We start from the raw sequence: 21,343 nt of genomic DNA, 5'->3' as shown, positions 1-21,343 counted from the left end.
ATTTCATATATATATATATATATATATGAGAAATGATATATCCATAATATTTTTATAACAAATTCTCAATGACAGGTTGTTATTGATTGTTATTATTAAGATAAAAAAGTAATTTTAGTGTTAAGTTTAAATTTGAACCAATAACAATTAACTATCTGTGATTTGTTGTATTGTTGTAAAAATATTATAAATATAACATCTCTCATATATATATATATATATATATATATATATATATACACTAGTTTTATCAAGCGATCTTATTTGAGATTCAATTAAATTTTTTTATTCTTCTCTCATATATACATATATATATATATATATATTTTTTTTTTTTTTCTATTTAGGTTGATAGTTTTTAGTATACATTTATAGTTACAAAAAATAACAAATAAAAGAAATATTAACTATGATAAGAATAAAATAAATTTAAAGTGTAAAACAATATAATCTTTTTATTTTTGAGTTTATAATAAAATCTAATTTACCAAAGTCATTATTGCAACTTCACTTAATAATAAGAATCATCCAACAATAAACCAAAATGATATTTAAGACATAACTTGATGAATTACTACTGACTAAAACGAGATAAATTTTATATGAAAATTCAATTGTCATGATTCGGGCATAAAATTAAAGGAAAAACCGCTGTGTTCATCTGTAGTGTTAGACATAGATTTACTGTTCTATAGAAAAATGGCAAGCAAGCCCTATATTTTGTGAGATCTAGCTTTAAAATATCATAAGGATTTAAATAATATCTTTTAGCCAGAGAATTCAATGTAGTTGAAGACCCAAGTTTTAACGATTACGCCAACTTCTACATGAGGGCTCTTCTTTTAAATTTCGCCATAGTAGGATAACTCAACCATTTAACATTTTCTGAGTAAGGCTAGTGCCATCACAATTCACAACCACGCCCCGGCCTTCATCAACCAATACAATGACAATCAAAACCATTTCCACGTTGTCTAGCTCCATAAATAAATATTGTTAAGGGTCAACCTTGTCATCCAAATTTCGAGAATTAAGTGTCTTCGATCCTCCAAGAACACAAACATCAAAAGGGATTTTCTAATAGCTTAGAAACTAGAAAGTACAACATCAGTATAATAATCATGAAACTTATTTGGAACAGGACAAATACTAGGGGAAAGTTAACGTTCCTTAAGCAGAGCAGATGCCCAATTAAACACAAACTTTAAACACAAACACTTGTCTTCACTAACCAAAATAGCACAAACAATATTATCTTTCCCAAAATGAATCAAAAGCAATTCAATTATGTGCTTGAAACATTAAATTTAATTAGGACAAATGTTCTACAACTAAATAACCATATCTAAGTTTTGTCCTAGATATTAGTTACATATACAACTAAATAACCACATCTGCATAATACTCCAAAAGGAGTAGTTACAAATACAATTGTGCTTTCCAAACACGTTTTTATAGCCTAATCCAATTAGTACATGCCAAAGTGAGATCAAAACATCAATTTATTAGTCCACAATGACAATTTTTTATTTTTTATTTTATAGGTAAGCCCACAATTTCAGTATGTAACAACAGATTGCAGCCAACCTGTGATGCCTTCATCCAAGTCATAGTCAGTGCAGCCTGAACAAAATAGTAGTGATTTCTACTTGAATACTAATAAAGGTGGTTTTATAAGGTTATCATAACAAATAAGAGATTTCAGGTGGAAGAGATGCAAACATAGACTTGCCAAGACCAAATACTTGCATAGTTATAGCTCCAACCTTCCCAAGTGTAACAAACAGCTCTCAATCCAAGCTTTAAAGAATGACTTTTGCAGCAAATTCTTCATTCATAATTTCTCAAAAAGCTTCAAAGTGTAAAACAAACAGAAGCTTTGTCTATCGATTTTCATATATAAAGGGTCTTAAACTACCAAAACCATCTCTAATCTTCCTAAAACGTGCTTCCAAAAAATCATTGATTCTCCACATATATGCCTCAAAACTCTAAACACCTATTTCTCCCTCCCCCCTATTTTCTTTAATTCTTCTAAAAAAAAGAAAAAAATCCAGATAGATATGTACCTTGCCCAGTTTCACCAAATAACAATCAGATGGGGCCACATTTTATAATGGAAATCACTAATTCAGATCTCCTCTTACCCCTTGGGACCAAAAAAATTATATATATATATATATATATATAATCCTAAATGTCATCTTATCACCTAGTGCTTTACTTTGGTCTTTGTATATAGTTGTCTCTGCTAAAGGAAAAAAGCATCAGCTCTCACATGTACCAATGTCACTGAGATATAAGCATCCACCCACCACACACCACCCCCCCCCCCCCCCCCCCCCCCCAAAACCCACTCCCAAAACACACACACTCCCTGACCCTGCTATGACTTGAATATTCATGATCCAGTCCTAGACCTTACAGCATATGTCCACAAAAGAATGTAAAGATGACTAACAGTTTCACCATTCCCAGAAGACCTGAAGCAGAATGATTCCAATATCAATCAAGTACAATCAATCGGTCACTTTGACATAAGAACTTATAAAATAAAACAAAAATATTAAATTATGTTTCCAAATCTATGACAAATAAAAGAAAAAAAAAAAAATAGAGAACCATTATTATGATCAAAAAAGGAAAAGAGGTTTATGACCAGGAGTACATGATCAGTGTTGCTGAATAACACACTCTATTTGTAGAAGTTGTAAGAAGGGGAGCGCATTCCTACAATATATTCACATTTGTTGTCTTCATAAAGATGCTGGATAATATGCATAAGTTGACATGGAACATGGGGAACCCAGTCATTATGCATCAAATAAGAAATACAACATCAAACTTTGATTCAATATTCTAAAAATTCCAAATATATGAATTACCAAGGATTGCCCCTGTTAATATTGCCGCTGTTCATTGAGAAGTTCCTCCCTCTACTCTAGCTGAATTCTGACTATCCATTGATGTTGGTTGCTGTGCAGGCACTCCGGGATTGGCCATGTTAGGTCTGTGCATCTCTCTCCGCTGAACCTGCATTGTTTCCCGGCGCCTATCATACCGTGGGCGAGGCCTGTTCCTAGTTGCTTGCTGTCTCATATCAGAAGTATATTGTGGTCTATGTATGACTTTCCCATCGATAAACAGATCCCCTAAACTCAAACCAAGATAAAGATAGGTACAAGACAATACAAGATCATATACCAAAAACAATTACTACACTGAACATCGAATAAAATTCAACTTCAAACAATATGCACCTCCATAATCTTTGTTGGGCACATCAAGATACGAATCCGGCAACACCCAGAGCACACCAGGTAACCCTATTCAAAAGAACCCCCAAAAAAAAAAAAAAAAATTAAGCCAAATTCAATCAAACACCCACAAATGGGAACCGATAAAAAGCTTTAAACCCCTTAAACCCCTCATGCAAAAATCCCAAAGCAGCCATCACAATTAATCATATGCTGAGTTGCTGATACTGTCTGTAAAGAACTAAAATTAAAAAACAATTTTTTTAAAAAGCCCTTAAACCCTAAATCCCCCATAACAACAAAATCAAGTACACTCTTTAAAAAAAAAAAAAAAAAAATCCAAAATTTATAAAAACCCAGAAAAGATTTTACCTTTAACTTTATAAGAAAGCTCCTCGGAAATCAATGCACCAAATCCAGTATAGGTGGTCGTACAAACTGAGTATATCTTCTTTTTCGCCTCCTCTTCACTACAAACCACAAAAATAAATAAACCAAAAATCCAAAACAAAAATAAAAATGTGACTCAAAAACAAAAACAAAAAGCAGTACCTTCCGAGAACAGTGGCTAAGGTTTTGATGTAAGAATTGACCATTTCATCCTCGGAGGGTTTAGGGTCAGTGGGGAACTCCAGTACAATGAGCCAGTGCTCGTAATCGCAGCCATCGAGGAGGATCGTCTCCTTGGGTGGGCGGTTACTCCAGTTCGGAGACGGGTCGTTGAGGGGCGAGTAGCCCGACCCGGAAGTTTTGTGTCGGGTCTGGTTCGTTTTGGACCAGGCCGGGACGAGCTGGAGTTGGGGATTGAGGAGGGTTGTGAGAACAAAGCGAGAACGAGAGGAGAGTGAAGAAGAAGAAGAAGAAGAAAGGGTTCGGGTGAGGAGTGATGCTAGATTGCGCCGTGCGGTGAAGTACGCCATTGCTGCTCAGTTCTCTACTTGATTATTTGCGTCTCTCTCTCTCTTTCTCTTTGTGTTTGGGCCGAAAATGTTTGGTGCTTTGGGATTTTTGTGGGGGGTTTTGCATTTGAGGATTTGTTTTTGTTTTTTATTTTTTAATTATTATCCTTATTATTTAAATAAAAGACCAAATTTCGTTTCAAAATTTTTTTTTCAAAGTTTAAAGTTCAAACACCTATATTTTTTTGCAAAAATACTTATAACACCATTTTAAAGTTCGGTTTAATGTTATTTTGGTTATGTAAGTTTCATTTTTATCATTTTAGTTATGTAAGTTCGTATTTGTTATTATTGTTAGTTTTTTTGTCCATAACTCCTATTAAATTTGGTCAATTTCTTGCTCTGGTCTTGTGAGTTTTATTTTTTTTGTCATTTTGGTAATATAATTTTTTACATTTTAGCAACCTTTTAAAGAAAATAGATGAAGGACTAACAGTGACATCAAATTTGAACTTACAAGTGCAAATAACAAAAATTAAACTTATAGGATCAAAATGATAGTTGACCAAACTTAAAAGGGTATATATCTCATTCTCAAAAAAAAAAAAAAAAAAAAAAAAAAGAGGTATATATCACATTTTTGTCTAAATTTTAAATTAAACCCCATGTTTTCATTAATTTAAAATCAAAATCATTTTTTATAAAAAAAAATATAATTTAAACCAACTCCCCATTTTGAGTCCAACAAAGTGAGTTTCTCTCAAGCTGTAACTGTTTTAAGGTAAACACCAATTCATTCAATACTTTGTTGTGTTCTTAATTTCAGTAATTATTTTAATTCTTTGAATCAATTTTGTTTTAGAATAAGTTTCTCTACTAGACTACTACTACACTATAGTATTACTTTTTGTGGGTGACTGCCCATTTAAGTAAAGCCCTTTTTCTTATCAAAAAAAAAAAGTAAAGCCCTTTTGAACCCCACTTTTACAAAGTACAATTTAAAAAACTTTTTTTTTTTTTTTTGTTTATTTAGATATAACTTTTTCAAACAATTCCATTAGTTATTATCATTTGTCACCAAAAAAAAAGGGGTGCATTACAATTTAAGTCCTCTCCGTTACATGGAAGAATTTGTGAATAACACTCTCATTGAGGAAACAACATTTGCTGAGAAAATGGGATGATGAAATTTTGATATCATAATGACATGACAAGCAGTAATTTGTGTATGGTAGGTTGTGATGATTTTTGTAAGGACACGATTCTTTTGCGGCCCAATAATGATGTTGGGCTCGCACATGAAAGATCCCTCACAATATGATTTGTAGAGAGTGGGCTTGAAAAGCTAGCCGTTGGGCACGGGGCGATGTTTCGGTCTTGATTTTAGAGGAATTCATATAGAAAGAGGAGTTAGGTTTGAACATTTAATCCCTACAGTGTCGCATCTTATGGGGTTGGACTCCTCGGACTTGATCCGAGGATTATTAAGGTCTTACCCCGATTACCCGACGGTGGGTTTTTCTGTGATGTGCAGGTGTTCTCCTGATGTTTTCCCCCATGGAGTCCCTTTTTTTGGAGGTGGAATGGGCCTCCTATCCAGATTCACCTACTTTTTCTTTTATACTAGCCTGCGTTAGCTGTCTTTCGTCCACGTGTAGGGTCAATCTTTACAAGACTGATATTTGTCCCATCAGTCTAATCCCAGAATTGTTGGGGATGGTTGATAAAGCTGGAGAATACGGCTCTGTTAGGTGCAGAGTCTTATCTGGGAAGGGTAGTAAGGATAACTCTCCCAAGATATTTTAGATCTCCTTCCACATTTGTTCCTTTATCTCTTTTTTACCCCTCCCCTCAATGGAGCTTTGGGTCTGCCGAGGACGAAACTGTCCTCGGCTGCATCTCCGGGCCATTACCTTTTTCGGCTTGGGCCTTTGAACTCCCCATGAGCAAGTGGGCCTGGCCCATAAATTATTGGGCCCCACAATAGCCCCTCAAAACCCTGCTGTCCAACATCCTGGTTGGAATGGGGGGTTTTGTAATACCAAGCCTTTATTGTGACTCACTTAATTCAGCCTTTGACTGACGCTGGCGACTCTTCACCTGCCCAAGAAGTGTACCGGTCTACAAGATGCTCTTCTTAATTTCTTCATGATGCGCCTATGCCGTTTGGTTGTCCGAAGCGCGTCTTTAATATCTTCCCTTCACGAGACCTCCCAGATTTGACGGTTATTGATGACGTGGGGGGACGAAACGGGTGTATTCTTGTCTGCAGATTTCCTCGGGGATCTGCACACATTAAGTATTCTCCTCTTCGTCCCCTATATAAAGAGGAGAAACAAGAATCGTTTCTCCCACAGACGAGTCCCTTTAATCCCTCCAAGATTTGAAATCCTTAGATTCCTTCCGGAGTTTACTTTTACTCTCCGGTTATTCCTTAACCTGAAATACACTCGCCATAGCAGTAAGCAATGAAAAAACCATTCCCCTCCCAGAAACGCCCTGTCCTAACGAAGCTCGAAATGGCTCGGTCAGGGTAAGGATGGCAGAGAATTAAGATTTGTCCCCCCTTCCTTTCAGCCAAAATCTGAAGCAGGGGCTCATCATGTCAAACTTCCGGCGTGACTGAGTCGAGAATTCCCATCATCGTAACCAACCGCTCTCTTACGAGCATACCTAATATGGCCCCAGTGTGTTAGGAGTCAGGAACGAGGCAGAGACTAAGTGTCTCTGCTTCTTCCTCTCTTCGTTCACTGGTGGCCCCCTCCGCCTCCCTTTCTTAGTCTTCCTAGCACCAGATCCCTCCTGGTGCTTTCACTTCTCCCTCTTTTGCTCATTTTTCTTTCTTTTCATCTCTTCTCTCTTCTTCTCCTCCTTCTTTACTCATGTCCTCCATCTTCCTCATTCATCTCCTCCATCCTCTTCTTCCTTCTTCAAATTCTTCTTCCTTCTCCTTCATCTTTTTCCAAAGAAGGTTCTTCTTTCGATATGAGCAATACTGAGGCAGAGATTGGAGAGACTTTGAAGACGAGTTTAAAAGACACCTGACTGTTTACTTATCTGTACTGCAGATGTTAGTGTTGCTTCGGCAGCTCACCTTTTGTATAGGCTTGTTTGAGCCCCACTTTGTACGTTGTAATGATTTTTCATATTAATAAAAGTTGTTATTATTTTACTTCGCATGTTCTGTCTATGTTTTTACAAATTTGCAAGCGCTGCTCGGCACAATAATATATCATTTGAATCAATGATAACTAAAGCCAAAATACTTGCTAATAAAAAGATGTCACCATAACTTTAATAGAATTGTTTGACATAGCAATGCGTACCTGTAAATAGCGATACTTGCCTAAAACAAAACCGAGATTAGAATTGGATGTTCTATGTGGTGTAGGAAGTAATTATTCGAAGACATATCACCCGCAAAAATGAACAGCTCCCTTAGGCTACCGAATAGCGGAGCGTCCCGCCATCATCCTAACACTCTTATTGGCCTTAACAATTTACAGTATTTGAGCCGAGGACTTTCCCTATCCGAGCAGTTGGTTTCCCCATAGGCTTGAGTCCGAGGACCATGCAAGGCCTTGGTACTGTACAAAACTTGTAATTTTTATTTTGTACTTGGTTTCCCCATAGGCTTGAGTCCGAGGACCATGCAAGGCCTTGGTACTGTACAAAACTTGTAATTTTTCTCTTCTTTTTTTACTTGGTTTCCCCATAGGTTTGAGTCCGATGACCATGCAAGGCCTTGGTTCTGTCCAAAACTTGTAATTTTTATTTTTTGTACTTGGTTTCCCCATAGGCTTGAGTCCGAGGACCATGCAAGGCCTTGGTTCTGTCCAAAACTTATTTTGTACTTGGTTTCCCCATAGGCTTGAGTCCGAGGACCATGCAAGGCCTTGGTTCTGTCCCTGGGCCCCTATGCTGAACGGGCCTGGGCCGCGAATTTACTGGGCCCACAAATTAAGAGGTATTCCCGTAGTCTTTGGTCATGCGGTACTTTTTGGCGTCCCAGTGTTCGATGTGCACCTTCACGAGACTCCTTTAATCTCAGGGTTGCAGACGGCGTTGGAAATCGAGCCAGAGACATTTTGTCTGTAGCATTCCCTAGGACGCTGCGTGAATTAAATGCCACCATCTTATCTTTTTAAATAAATAGGAGAGAAAATTGCTTTACCTACGCACAAGTCCTTCAGCTTCCTCCCTTAGTATATCATGTTTGAGGCGAGGGTTGGGGAAAAGAAACTCTCTCCGCCACAGAGGCGCCGTGTCCTCCTGAGACTTAAAAGAGTGATGTACGGGCAAAGGAGGCATAAATTCAACAGAATATTCCAGTTCGACAGAGGGGAAAGGGTGTTTCTCCCTCTTTTAGTCAAAATCCGAAACAGGTTCTGTTCATGCCAGAATTTTGGTGTGTCAGAAGAAAGATTCTCCGCCACCAGCGCCTCTGCCTTGTCGCAGGCAAATTTTTGGTGAAGGCTCCTCAGCTTCCGGCTCCCCGCACCTTTCCTTCAGCGGTGTGAGGCTCAAGTTGGGTTCTTTTGCTGCCTGAGTTATGGGCGTGTAAAAGCATTGAGGAGGAATAATGTCTCGAAGCAGTAGCCAACCTCTCCTCTGTGCTACCTCCTCGGCTTTATCTTCACTCTCTTGTATTTTTCTTTACTTACGCAGTTAGTTTTAATGTAAGCTTGTTTCAGCTTTTCATTGTACACTGTACTGTTTCTTTGTCTTAATAAAAGATGTGTTTATTTCTTTATACATACTTTTCTTCTCTGCAACAACTACTTTGTGCATGAATATTAAATGTGAGCTTGCCTTTAATGATATTCCGGGTAGAAAAATGCCTTAACACAGATTCCTACTGGTTTAAACTCACAAATATTATCAAGTATAACAAGGGTAGTCCTCAATAAATTAAACTCTTGGAACTAACCGGGATAACTGCTGAGTGCTGCGCGATGCATGCTAGACTAATGTCCGAGAACGATAAACTCTAAATAATTCGTCCGAGAAGGTAGCCGAGTAGCGAGGGACTTTGATTGTGCTTTTGGGTAATATATTGCACCGTGTCGCATCAACCCCTTTGGTACTGGGGATTCGAGGGTAGACCGGGGAATCTGTGCAATTAAGGGATTAACCCAACTGTTAACGAGGAGTTCTCTTTGGATGGATTTTGAGGTTTATGTGCCATAGTTTTTTTTTTTTTTTTTTTTTTTTTTTTTTTTTTTTTTAAATAGTTGGTTTCCCCATAGGCTTGGGTCCGAGGACCATGCAAGGCCTTGGTTCTGTCCTTTTCTTTTTTGTACTTGGTTTCCCCATAGGCTTGAGTCCGAGGACCATGCAAGGCCTTGGTTCTGTCCAAAACTTATGAGATTTCTTTTTTGTACTTGGTTTCCCCATAGGCTTGAGTCCGAGGACCATGCAAGGCCTTGGTTCTGTCCCTTATGAGGTACTTGGTTTCCCCATACTTGAGTCCGAGGACCATGTCAAATCTTTGTACTTCTTTTGTACTTGGTTTCCCCATAGGCTTGAGTCCGAGGACCATGCAAGGCCTTGGTTCTGTCCAAAACTTATGAGATTTCTTTTTTGTACTTGGTTTCCCCATAGGCTTGAGTCCGAGGACCATGCAAGGCCTTGGTTCTGTCCAAAACTTATGAGATTTCTTTTTTGTACTTGGTTTCCCCATAGGCTTGAGTCCGAGGACCATGCAAGGCCTTGGTTCTGTCCAAAACTTATGAGATTTCTTTTTTGTACTTGGTTTCCCCATAGGCTTGAGTCCGAGGACCATGCAAGGCCTTGGTTCTGTCCAAAACTTGTGAGATTTCTTTTTTGTACTTGGTTTCCCCATAGGCTTGAGTCCGAGGACCATGCAAGGCCTTGGTTCTGTCCAAAACTTGTGATTTTTCTTTTTTGTACTTGGTTTCCCCATAGGCTTGAGTCCGAGGACCATGCAAGGCCTTGGTTCTGTCCAAAACTTGTAAGATTTTATTTATTTATTTATTTATTTATTTATTTATTTTTATTTTTTTTTATGCTTCGAATGTAAGCCCCTAGACCAGGGCGGGGAGAGCTGGGTTGTGGCCAAAAGCCCCTAGAGCTGCCCGTGCCGTTGGCACTGCAAGGTATAGCCCCTAGCAGAAGTTTATGTCGGAGCAACAGTTGTGTGTTGCCGGAGACGTAGGAAACCTCACGAACCTCTGCTTGCTGGAGAGTCGACTCCACCGCCACCTGCGCCAACGCGCAAGCCTTTCCCACAGACGGCGCCAATTGTAAGGACACGATTCTTTTGCGGCCCAATAATGATGTTGGGCTCGCACATGAAAGATCCCTCACAATATGATTTGTAGAGAGTGGGCTTGAAAAGCTAGCCGTTGGGTACGGGGCGATGTTCCGGTCTTGATTTTAGAGGAATTCATATAGAAAGAGGAGTTAGGTTTGAACATTTAATCCCTACAGTGTCGCATCCTATGGGGTTGGACTCCTCGGACTTGATCCGAGAATTATTAAGGTCTTACCTCGATTACCCGACGGTGGGTTTTTCTGTGATGTGCAGGTGTTCTCCTGATGTTTTCCCCCATGGAGTCCCTTTTTTTGGAGGTGGAATGAGCCTCCTATCCAGATTCACCTACTTTTTCTTTTATACTAGCCTGCGTTAGCTGTCCTTCGTCCACGTGTAGGGTCAATCTTTACAAGACTGATATTTGTCCCATCAGTCTAATCCCAGAATTGTTGGGGATGGTTGATAAAGCTGGAGAATACGGTTCTGTTAGGTGCAGAGTCTTATCTGGGAAGGGTAGTAAGGATAACTCTCCCAAGATATTTTAGATCTCCTTCCACATTTGTTCCTTTATCTCTTTTTTACCCCTCCCCTCAATGGAGCTTTGGGTCTGCCGAGGACGAAACTGTCCTCGGCTGCATTTCCGGGCCATTACCTTTTTCGGCTTGGGCCTTTGAACTCCCCATGAGCAAGTGGGCCTGGCTCATAAATTATTGGGCCCCACAATTTTAGAAAAAAAAAAAGATTGGAAAATTGGAGGAAATATGGGTGTGAGGGGTGCTTGGTTAGGAGAGGAGGGGAAAGAAGAAAATGGTGGGGTTTGACTCTTTTCGCTCCAAGCCCACCAAAACTTGAATTAGAGAGAAAATAGAAGTGAAAAGGAGAAAATGTGTTTTTGGTAGAATTGTCATTCCCCACTAATAAGCATTAAAAAAAAAAAAAATTGCTTCATCTTTTATTCCACTGTTAGTTGGTTTTGGGTTTCTTTTATGTTTTTTTTTTTAATCTCACTTTTTGTCTTTTTCTTTATTTTATTTTTATGTTTCTTTCATTCTCAATCTTCTTTCTTTATTTATTTTATATCAATTTTGGATCCTTTTGGCTTGTGCTCTTAAAATATATATTTAAAATAAAAGTGAAGTGTCCATACATAATATTTTTATTAAAAAATTGTGTTGCCTTTTGTTTTATTTAGTGTGAGTTTGGACACAATTTATTTTGCTTAAAACTGAAAAAAATAAAAAAATAATTTTTTTTACTGTTTATTATTGTTTGGCACTGTTTATTGGCCTAAATTTACTGTTCATGGCCAATGAACAATGCATAACACACTGGTTTAAAAAAAAAGGCAAACGTGGACATGAAAACATAATTTTAAATTTATATCAACTTCATTTTCCATAGTTTTCAATCTTTTCATTTTTCCATTTTCCCATCCAAACACCTTTGAAAGAAAATTAAATCTTTTATATTTTCCTACTTTTCTATCCTTTGTCCATTTTCTATACTCCCACTTTTTCACTCTTCTAACTACTAATAGCTACTTTATTACATGATTGTGATTGTGAGTTGTGCCTCACAAGCACGTTTAGAGTGTCAAGATTCTCAAAAAAAGAGAGAAAACAGTGCAAAATACAATTAAAATGCTATTTTGATCTTGTTTCCCACGCTATTGCTCTTTATGTCACTTAATATCATGTTGGTAAGGAAAGAAAATATCAAATAAGAGAAACAAATACCTATCGTGGTGTTTAGAGTTTTTCTTTTAATACATTTTAAGTGAGGGAGAGGATTTCAAACTTTAGATATATTCATTAAAAACATCATAAAATGTTATTTAACCAAAAGATTATTGACAATGTTTTTTTTTTTTTTTTCCCGGGGCCTAAGTGTGCTTAGAGGTTTTTTGATATCTTATTTGAGAATCATATATTCAATATCTACATAAACTTATATGCTTTCCAACATGAGGTTTATTCTATGGTCTAATATTTGCATAGATCTTCTATATGGTTTTTTTTAGAGAGAGAGAGAGAGGGGGAGAGAGTCATCTCAAATAGGGATGGCAATGGGGCGGGGCGGAGTCGAAGGATGGGGTCTTCATTCCTATCCTACATGATTTTATCTTGCCCTATCCCCGCCCTGTCCTGCATGACGAGAAAAATTTTCTCACCCCATCCCCTCCCCTTGGGGCCTAGCGAAACCCCGCCCCACCCCATAAAACTCAACTTTTTCTTAATTTGCCCTACAACTAGTACAATTTTTTTAATGAAACCTATTTGATTAATAAAAATATACTTGAAATTACAACTAAATTTATCCCATCAAATCAAATCAATTTTTAGAAAAAATTGAATAATATATCAAAGTGTTTAACAAGACAATCACAAAAAAGAAAAAAAAAAAAACTTATATTATAATACATAACAAAATAAAGGCAGAAAATCATATTAAGTAGAATAAAATAAGTTAATATTGATATGTTTGTTTAAATAGTAGGGTTTTAGTGTATAAAAAATTTACAATTATAACCCTTAGCAATGCGGGGTGGGTGTAAAAAATCTAAATCCATTCCCACCCTGCCTTGTGGTGCGGGGCTAAAATCTTGTCCCATCCTCACCCCATCACCTTTGCGGGGCGGGAAAAACCTGTGCAAGATGAAGTGGGGCGGGGCGGGGCGGGGCAAAATTGCCATCCCTATCTCAAATGGATGACAAACAAAAATTGACATAGAATTTGGAAACCAACCAACACCCTGACACTAAGTGGTTTGGCTTTATTGTAGGAAATATAACTTTAAATTCCGGAAAAAAATTTTAATTTTTGCCTTTTGTCTTTGATTTTATTTATTTTTTTAATTTAACAAAATTAGTTTTTAAAAAATAAAAATAAAAAATAAAATAAGGTGACTGTAAATTGAAACTAAAATTTTTTTATTGAAAATACTGTAAATAAAGGTAAAAGTTAGTTGAAATAGTATAGTGGGACTTATGAATAGTACCAAAAGTGCAGTGAGGCCCATGAATAGTAGCAAAAATAGGGTAAATAGTAAAATAAGTTGGCAACAAATATGTTATCCAAACGCAACCTTAAGATGGACAAGTGATGAAGCCACATTAACTTAAATCTAAAAGGTCTAGGAAGCCTAATGTTAAATTAACCAACATAGGACAGTGATTAGAGAACATTCTTGGATGATGAGTTACTAAGGCCTTCGAGTAAAGTACCCTCTAACAAGGATTAGCAAAACACCTTTCAATTCTTTCTAAAATAAGGTCACTAATTTGACTCAAATTTGATTAAGTGAACTAGGGCCTTAGAAAACTTGATCCATGACATTGCAGATATCTAAGTATTGTTTGAACTCAAGAGCTTTGTTGAGGTTTATCTATGTAAAAATTCTTTTAGAACAAAATTAGTTACAAAATTTGGTTGTAGCCTACTTTACCGATATCTTTTCATTGAAAGTGAATTTTGACAAATTTATTATTAGATTATATATTCTTCTTATATTCTCCTTACTTGTAAAATTTCTAGAAAATTAAAAATTAATAGCTATGTTATCAATATATTGTTTAAAAGGTAAGTTTTTGTAATTTAAAATTATACATAAAATATAAGCTTGTAGATCATATAGTAAATAATATCTGATTGAAACAAATTTGACATGTGTATTAAAAGCGTAAAGAACATATAATTCTACTGATAAATTTTCAAAATATGTAGTAATGCATATTTTATTGAGCAATGTTATAGCCTTAGGCTACAACCAATTTTGTTTATTCTTTTATAAGGGATTCAGCCAATAATATTGGTTGTCATGTCATTTTTTAAATCTTTTGTAGTAAAATTGGTAGTAAATTAAGTATTTTGTGAAAATTAAATGCATAATTATGTAGCATTGCCATGCCTTGGTGGAAGTCTCATCACTTATGTCACTTAGCATTATTCGATTGACAGTTGCTTTAAGAAGAAAGAAGAAAAGAATTTATTCTTTTTTTTTTCCTTTCTTGATAAGCGAGCATCTCTCGCCTCCATCCAATAACTACTCATTATATCAGCAATTTATAAAATAAGTTGCAGTCTCATCGCTCATGTCACTTAACATTATTCGATTGACAGTTGCTTTAAGAAGAAAGAAGAAAGGAATTTATTCTTTTTTTTTTCTTTCTTGATAAGCGAGCATCTCCCGTCTCCATCCAAAAACTACTCATTATATTAGCAATTTATAAAATAAATTGTAGATATAGCATTTTTCAAAGAAAAAATGACTTAAAATCTAATCCTCCATTTCGGAATTGAGGTCTATATCAGATAAAAATTTCAAACTTGTTCCGAGCTCATGGTTAATAAGTTGATTAATTCCTTATACAACCAGGCTACAAAAATAAGAATATTTTCTCGATTTCGATTTTCATTCTGAGGTCCATATATGTAGTGTATGGGGATATTATACCCAATTGACCTTCATTATATACTAATACAAAATGATACTTTTATAGAGTCAAAGGGGCTGGAGGTGTAATTTCAACTCTGCTAGGCACCTATTTGCAAGGTGGTGGGTTCATTGTTCCACCAAACCGTACTTTTGCATTTGTGCACGAAGCGGCAGTCGGCCCCCTCTGCTGCGACTTCAAATCTATGTCATACAACTGAACATTTTGGCAAGGATACTGCGAGCTGCAAAAGAGCTCTACTGCATTTGGCGTGCTTGAGGTTCCCCTAATGTTTATGTAATGAATGTCACTGAGCCTTACGCTCGATGGCTGCACATATATAAAGTACCATAGTTTAGCGACACAACAATTTTCATAACTGATGATATAGTCTGTTGTAATTGGTGCATAAAAAAAATTGGTGATAATGGAATTACTCAAGTTCTAAATTGCAAAGGCAGTTTGTTCAATGGAAAAAATATGGCGAATGAGACTAACCGCTTTGTTGCTGCACTTTGATTTTGGGCAGTAGCCTTGGTCTATGATAATGGGGTTCTTAACATTGTTCATGATGATGTCCTGGAAAAGCATGGACGATGCTGAACTCTCTTTCGATCCTGGATATGTTTTGATTCTAATTCCATTTTCTGTGCCAACCATCGTGCAATTTTTCACAGTGATGCCTTTCACATCCTCCTCGTTTTCGTACTTGCCAAGGCTACCCACACTGTCATTGACAAAGAAAATGGACTTTTACTTTCAATATTCTAAGCCTCAATTGAAAAGACATATATATGCTGATAATTTATATCATTCACTTTCAAAGTAAATAGGGAAAATTGCAATTCAAACTTTGAATTTTAGGTGGTATAACAAATTAAACACCATAGTTTTAAAAATAACAGATTAAATCTTGGGGTTTCAAAAAGTAACAAATTAGATGTTAGCAGAACTTTCTAAGTATATGAGAATTATGTGTATACCTAATGCCATGTCCAGGGCCACAGGTTACTTTGTTGATGCGAATGTTGGTGGCTCCCTGGATAATAGAGATGCAATCATCACCAGTGCGAATGGTAGATTTGGCTATTCTCACATCGTTGGAATGGCTAACATGAATGCCATCAGTGTTCGGGCTATCTGCGGGGGCATTTATGTGAAGGTTGCGTGCCCTTATGATCTCGCAGTTAGTGATGAACACGTGAACCCCTTTACTGTTAAGGGAAGTGAGGCCTCTTATAACTCCATTTGTGACCTTGTTGAGTCTTAAGTTCTGCATCAAATAAACAGAAACATAAACATAAATGGACAGACAAACCAGCATTACTGTATGATTGAACAAAATTTGAAGTACAATTCGTTAGATGTTGTTTGTGATTAAGTAAAGAACTTAAAGTATATGGTACTGAAGTAATATACTTAAGTTTCGTTGAGTAACAATAAATGGTGACAAAATATAGTGCAGAAACTTACAGCGGGGAGTGGCTGGCAATCGCTACTATGGCTACAGTCATTGTATTTCCAAACAGAATCACCCTGACCATCAAGAATGCCTTTTCCAGAACCTGTAACAACCAAGCCAACTATGGATTCGAACACGATCCAATAAGCTTCAGGATATTCACTGATATCAGTTGATCCTTTCAGGGTCCCAAGAATTTGAACAACTTTGGGAGTTGTGCCACCGCATGGCCCTCCAAACACAACCTGAGATATTAAGAAACTCCCTCCGGGAATGAGAAGCCTTGATGGTCCCTTGAAGTCGCATGCGGCACGCCATGCTTGGATGAAAGCCTGCAAGGTGTGTGTGTGTGTGAGATCATGATCAGACCCATAATGTAGTGAACTTTTTGTGAATATTGATGACGAAAATATATTGAAGTAAAAAAAAAAAAAAAAAAAATTTAGAAATGCGTCTAATTTGTTGTTCATCATGGCATTGAAATTTTGTTGATTATAATCTATAATTCTATTGTGAGATCCCTGGACCGTCTAATGAATTTTTTTTTCAGTTTTTCACAACTTTTCAGAATTCAGAGTCTTTTATTTATTATTATTATTAATTTTTTTACAGGTTGTCAACGGTTGTACAAAATTTTGTATCCTTAAACCTATTATTATTATTTGAAAGAAAGCCACAGAATTCCTTTGATCAGGTCAAAAATCAATCTATATCACTTTCTCATTGCGTAAGAACGATTTGGTAAAGTAGAAAATCATGGACTATTTGGGGTCCGTTCCATGTTGGTTTTGGTTTCTTGTGGATTGTTAACGGGAGATTTTTTATTTTTTTTATTTAAAATTTTAACTCAATAGACGGTTGAAATTAAAAACAAAAGTTGGGTTTTAATTAATCTCCACCTTAAGTTTGTACAACAGGAGATATTTTGTTAAAATTTCACTTCAAAAAAAGAAAAGAAAAGAAAAGAGAAGAAAAGGAAACTGTTTTCTGTAAATAAGTCTCAAGATTGAGTCCAAAATGTTCTGATTTTCTGGAAAAATAAATATATATTTTTAAAGTGGAAACTAGATTAAATCCATTAAATATAATCCTAAACGAATTTCAAAATTAGCATTCTATATTATTTTCTTTTTACACAGACTACCATATTGATAAAAATTGAGATTTTGGAATATTCACTAGTCAACAAAAAACAAAAAAAGTAACAATGAAGAAGAATATTCTTGTTTTGCTTACAAGAAGCAGGAGATGAGAGATATAACTATATAAGTCTAGCACCTTTCATAAAGTAGACCTTGATGTAACATTAAGCCACAAGATTCTTATTATATATATTAAAAAAAAGAGTCACAAGATTTTTGGATAATTAAAAAATGATATTTAACATCACAAATTACGCAAATAACGTGTGTATTAGAGATAATTAGAAAGAATGACAGGCACACGTAATACAGAGCAAAAAGGCAGATAACATAGAATAAAACGGTCATTGTCGAACGAATCATTAGATAAAAAATAATACTACAAGTCGGCCCGTAATTTGGGATTACTTGTTAAAAATGTCATCAATGGAAGAATCTTGACAGTGATTGTAGAACATTTTGACTGCTTTAAAACTGCTTCCACCAATAACTTCACGGTAAATTTTTCAATCTCTCTTTTGTCTAAGATTGGTTCCACAGCCACATTCTAGTTGTGGCCTAGGTTTAATTTATACAATCTTCTCCATATACCTACCTAATAAAATTAAAGCAATGTAGTGTAAAATTTTCAAAAGCTCATGAAAGCGGGATGACAAAACTTAGTTATAGTTCTCGAATTGAATTCAATCATAATGTTTTATTTATATGTATTTTTTATACTGTGACAATTAAATTCAATCATATGATTCGTTTGAATAACTGTATCTTGGTTTTAAACATTCATTTTGTAAACCAAATTAAACATGAAAGCTCATCAAGCAAAATAATTAACCTGGGTATTGTCTTTCCTTCCATTAGACTTGGCTCCAAATTGTAATACATTAAAAACTTTCTCACCAGGAGCAAGAACGTCATGCCGAGCTAAATTAGAACCACGGAATGTATCGGGAACTCCACGGACCACACCCTTGGCATAAGCCTCACAGTAGGCCAATGCAAAGCACAAGATGATAAGAATGGTAAGTGTACAAGCTTTTCCTGCAATGGCCATTGAAAGAACCCTCAAACTCAGAGCACTGATTTTTCTTTTTCTTCTTTTTTTCTTTTGTACTTTTTTACCTTTTTATTTGTTTTTTTTTCAATTTAAAAGCCTCCGGTGGTGGAGGCCTAAGAACTAATAGGGGGAATAAAGCTCTCTTTCTGTGTCTTCTTTATTTAATATACCTTGTTTTCAGCTAAAAACTAATTCTTTCCAATAATGTCTATTCATGAGAGGTCTAAAGTTCATGGAGAATGTTGGTTTGTTGTTACAGTTAATTTTCTTGGCTAAAATTAGTGATGCTTTGCGTGCATGGCTTCCATAGATTTAGGCGTTGTGTTTTAATATGGGTTCCTATCCGGAGTAGGCAGCTACTTTTCTTCCATCAACCTCTCTCTATATCAGCAACAAAATTGATCACCCACCACAATTACGCCCACCATATTGTGAAACAAACTTCTTTCTGTTGCACTGTTATTAGTTAAAACGTAGCAGACGATAATATTTTATATAGCATATTAAAGACTATTTCAACATTTCAACAGAATTTCCCTTTAAATTAGTTTCAAGGGAAATTCCTTATTTATAAAATTACTACTATTTTTTTGAGAACAACTTATAAAATTAAAAGGGTCATTCACAATGTTTTTAAATTTTTAATCATAGGTTTTGTAATTTGATTAAATGACATAATAGGTCATATGATTACAAACAACAATTATATTAAGTTTTTCATTTTTTAGTCAAATGTACAGGTTTTATTATTATTATTTTTATTTAATTATATTGGTTAGAAATGCTACTACGCTTCTACCCTAACCCTATCTCCCCTTTCAGACCTGGCCCAAACACTTTGTATTTGAGGATGTGCCATTTGAACCAAAGAGTTTGGTGGTGTCAAATGTAAATATTAAGGGTTAGCCAAATTAGTTTTAAGAGTCCACTCAATTAAATTTTCAAAATCTAAATATTTTTTAAACATATATATTAGTAAAAAATTCTAGTCCACTTTAATGGTTTTTGAATTGGGTAGTCTGCTCTCTTGTGTGAGTTTGAATTAAACCTTTTGTTGAAAGTTGTCAGAAGTACAATTATACTTAAAAAAAAAATTAAAGAGAAGAGATTTAAAAAAAATAATATTAACTAAATAAATTAATAGATAAAAATTAATCCAGACCCACACACTAAGTAAAATAAAAAAAAAAAAAAAAACCGCCAAACAAAGTCAAGGATGATTATTTAATTGATTACTGGTCCTCCTCATCCCCCCACCCCAAAGAAAAAGAAAAACAAAATTATTCAACTAATTTCAAAATCTTACTCTACTCATCAAAAATCAAAATCAATATCTTACCTATTATATAAGATCTAAATCTAATAGGTTGCACTGATTTTAAATACTCTTTAGTAGTCCTTGCTCCTGATTCTTCAATCCTGCAAGCCGTGTATATATATATATATATATATATAGAGAGAGAGAGAGAGAGAGAGAGAGAGAGAGAGAGAGAGAGAAAAGAAACAAAGTAAACCCACTTTCATAGTTACAGGAGAGCTAGAAGAACAAGCTAAGCACTTATATATATAAAAATATATATATATATATATATATGTATTTATATGATTACATGATAGCTAAAATTTACAAAGTAAGCTCCTTGCATAAACACACAGGAGGATACAGCTAGCTACCTAACTTCAACATAAGCGCTTCTATATATGTTACAAGCAAATCATATTTTCTAGCTTGCTACAGTACAGAAGAATATATATATCACTTCGATCTCTAATACAAGAGGAGTGCTTATAGTACTCATCCACAAAAAAAGTATACAAGAAAGAGCTAGCTAGCTAGCTAGTATTTAAGCCCAGTACCAAAGCGATTTGCCTTTCCGTTAGAGTAATCCGTAACCAGAACCCCACCATAGATCTCTGCAGCCTTTTTGCTATTGATCTCTACCTGTTTCTTCTGATGAACTTGCTTATCGGTTCTCCTGGGCCGGCCATAGTAGTCGTCTAAAAGAGCAAAGCCTTCCATTCCTGCCTTAACAAGATTTGCCATATTGCTCAAAAGAACAGCACAAACAGATATATAAACCGATTTGCTGTCTTGTTTTTCTTATACAAAGATTATAGGTGAGACCCCTTATATAGAACTTGCTGCAAGCCACTCTAGTTTAGAGGTAATTCTTACATGCTTTGGGAGCAGTGCTCCCTTCTTTCACAAGAGGGGTGAGCCCCATGATGGGACCCACATGTGGGGTCCATCTCTCATGTGAGAGGAGGGAGCATTGCTCCCGCATCATTTAAGTTTTTTTCCGAGCTAGCTTAATAACTTCCTATCTTACGGCCCAACTAAAGAACCGTTGAACAGAAATCGTAGAAAGAGAGCTTTTGGTGCCTGATTCTGTTGGTTAATATTCTATTCAAAGATGCAAAGTAGGGTAATAGAGAGCTTAGCCTTTTATAAATAGGAAAAAAATTATATATATCAGGAGTACCATGGGTCCAAAGCACAATATATTAGAAAGAGTGAAAGAGAAGGAGAAATGTTTTGCTCAATAAAAAATTTAAGATATTCTCATTATGGAAACCCAAAGAAAATGAATAGATTTATCCTGGCTATCTTTCCATCACTTTTATGTATTCGATTCTTAAGGAAATCAATAATTGTTTTAAGATTTTTGGGAACACTTTATTCCTTTGAATCTATCGTGAGGAACTCATTAATTATGGATTTAACACAGTATATTACAAACTTCACTTAAAAGTCATGACAACCTTATTATAATGCACCTTTGACGTGATGGTCACTTTATAAGTATAAGTGTTTATGA

General features: G+C 35.7%; 2 protein-coding genes across 3 annotated transcripts; both read right to left on the bottom strand.

The window, feature by feature from the left end:
• Window positions 1-2,601: 2,601 nt before the first annotated feature.
• On the bottom strand, window positions 2,602-4,275 carry LOC115994610 (multiple organellar RNA editing factor 3, mitochondrial). Of its 2 annotated transcripts, XM_031118808.1 has the most exons (5): window positions 3,810-4,275; window positions 3,630-3,727; window positions 3,261-3,326; window positions 2,886-3,152; window positions 2,602-2,767 (listed from the first exon to the last, which is right to left on the bottom strand). In XM_031118808.1, the coding sequence occupies exons 1-4, from the start codon at window positions 4,175-4,177 to the stop codon at window positions 2,917-2,919; spliced, it is 768 nt and encodes a 255-aa protein (XP_030974668.1). In that variant the 5' UTR covers window positions 4,178-4,275; the 3' UTR covers window positions 2,602-2,767; window positions 2,886-2,916. The 2 variants fall into 2 exon arrangements, with proteins under 2 accessions (XP_030974668.1, XP_030974667.1); XM_031118807.1 differs by having other exon boundaries at window positions 2,602-3,152.
• A 10,427-nt stretch (window positions 4,276-14,702) lies between these two features.
• On the bottom strand, window positions 14,703-18,601 carry LOC115994275 (exopolygalacturonase-like). Its single transcript, XM_031118347.1, has 5 exons — window positions 18,303-18,601; window positions 16,340-16,660; window positions 15,850-16,139; window positions 15,365-15,593; window positions 14,703-15,196 (listed from the first exon to the last, which is right to left on the bottom strand). Exons 1-5 carry the CDS (start codon window positions 18,519-18,521, stop codon window positions 14,975-14,977), a joined length of 1,281 nt encoding a protein of 426 aa, XP_030974207.1. The 5' UTR covers window positions 18,522-18,601; the 3' UTR covers window positions 14,703-14,974.
• Between the last annotated feature and the right edge of the window lie 2,742 nt (window positions 18,602-21,343).

This window comes from Quercus lobata, chromosome 6, assembly GCF_001633185.2.
Source record: "Quercus lobata isolate SW786 chromosome 6, ValleyOak3.0 Primary Assembly, whole genome shotgun sequence".
Taxonomy (NCBI): domain Eukaryota; kingdom Viridiplantae; phylum Streptophyta; class Magnoliopsida; order Fagales; family Fagaceae; genus Quercus; species Quercus lobata.
The sequence above is the reverse complement of the archived record's forward strand: the minus strand, read 5'-3'. Positions and strand labels throughout refer to the sequence as shown.

Coding starts and splice junctions, on each gene's coding strand:
- LOC115994610 (XM_031118807.1), bottom strand. CDS start 4,177: ATGGCGTACTTCACCGCACGGCGCAATCTAGCATCACTCCTCACCCGA. Junction 3,728..3,809: donor TTAGCCACTGTTCTCGGAAG/GTACTGCTTTTT, acceptor TGTGGTTTGTAG/TGAAGAGGAGGCGAAAAAGA. Junction 3,327..3,629: donor GCTTTCTTATAAAGTTAAAG/GTAAAATCTTTT, acceptor TCTTTTGAATAG/GGTTACCTGGTGTGCTCTGG.
- LOC115994275 (XM_031118347.1), bottom strand. CDS start 18,521: ATGGCCATTGCAGGAAAAGCTTGTACACTTACCATTCTTATCATCTTG. Junction 16,140..16,339: donor ATTGCCAGCCACTCCCCGCT/GTAAGTTTCTGC, acceptor TATTTGATGCAG/AACTTAAGACTCAACAAGGT. Junction 15,197..15,364: donor CAAAGTGCAGCAACAAAGCG/GTTAGTCTCATT, acceptor ATATATGTGCAG/CCATCGAGCGTAAGGCTCAG.